The sequence below is a fragment of the Penaeus monodon genome, chromosome 27, assembly GCF_015228065.2.
Source record: "Penaeus monodon isolate SGIC_2016 chromosome 27, NSTDA_Pmon_1, whole genome shotgun sequence".
Classification (NCBI taxonomy): domain Eukaryota; kingdom Metazoa; phylum Arthropoda; class Malacostraca; order Decapoda; family Penaeidae; genus Penaeus; species Penaeus monodon.
This window is the reverse complement of record NC_051412.1, coordinates 18,068,059-18,069,122: the sequence shown is the minus strand read 5'-3', so window position 1 is coordinate 18,069,122 and position 1,064 is coordinate 18,068,059. Positions and strand designations below refer to the sequence as shown.

The 1,064-nt window shown below is 41.1% G+C and overlaps 1 protein-coding gene across 1 annotated transcript in view; it reads left to right on the top strand.

Moving 5' to 3' along the window:
• LOC119590637 (dipeptidase 1-like) overlaps window positions 1-1,064 on the top strand; it is a 10,350-nt gene that overhangs the window by 6,251 nt on the left and 3,035 nt on the right. Inside the window, exons 6-7 of the mRNA XM_037939316.1 lie at window positions 127-303; window positions 1,000-1,064. The exon at window positions 1,000-1,064 is cut by the window's right edge and continues 17 nt beyond it. Coding sequence (XP_037795244.1) covers window positions 127-303; window positions 1,000-1,064 — 242 coding nt within the window. The remainder of the gene's footprint in view (window positions 1-126; window positions 304-999) is intronic.

Genomic DNA, 1,064 nt, shown 5'->3' with positions numbered 1-1,064 from the left:
TTTTGTGTATTCTCCCAAAACCTGTCGTCAGCTTTCCTGTACTGGGCATTTTCCTTCTTAATTTTCATTTTTATATTCATTTCCACGCATCTCACGGTATCTTCCTCTCTCTGATTTCGCCCTCAGATGGTTATCAAGGAAATGAATCGTCTGGGCATGCTAGTTGACATCTCCCACGTGGCATCTCAGACAATGAACGACGTCCTTGACATCACAAGGGCACCGGTCATCTTTTCACACAGTGATACCAGGGCTCTCTGTAACATCTCCAGGAATATTCCCGATGACGTCCTGATTAGGCTGGTAAGTGGTGACCTCTACCTGTGACCTCGTGTTACGTCGTGAGGTTACCTTCAACGTGGGGAGACATCTAGTGGAAGAGTTAGCACGGGACTCACGTAGTATCACGGAGTTGAAAGTCATTGTTCTCCATGTGAGTGACTCATTTAGTAAGATCGTTACTCACCTCCCTGGTTAGTTTTGTGTAGAAGTGAACATACGAGTCTCTTACCTCCGTTTTGTTCGTCAAAAAGCCCCGAACAACCGACAAATTAACATTATCCTTTCTTGTGCCGAATAGAAAACGGAGCAATTTCAACAAATTTAATTTCTGATTCTTGCTCACTGATCCTCGCTCTTGGTTCTGTCGCCGAGTCGCATGTCTTTATGTGTAAAGAGCATAAACACATTACTCTTTAGTGCATGTGAACTGATGCTCAACAAAATAAGGACTAAAATACTTAAATGTTTAGAGAAAATGGGAATGTTTAAGATCTGTAATACAAATCAATTTACTAACCATAAGAAAACTAATAACAAATGGCAAACAACAACAAAACTTCTCATCTCTACTATCTCTACTATTTGTTTTGCCATCTCAGCTAAGATAAGAATCAGATGAAAATGAGAATAAGAGCTTCTACAATATTCCTCGGAGCACAAGTACATTATATGGAATGGCACCAAGAAAACAGTCGTATTGTTATTCCCTTTTTACAGCACGAAAACGGAGGAGTTGCCATGGTGAATTTTTTGCCAGACTTCCTGACGTGCTCTTCCACCGC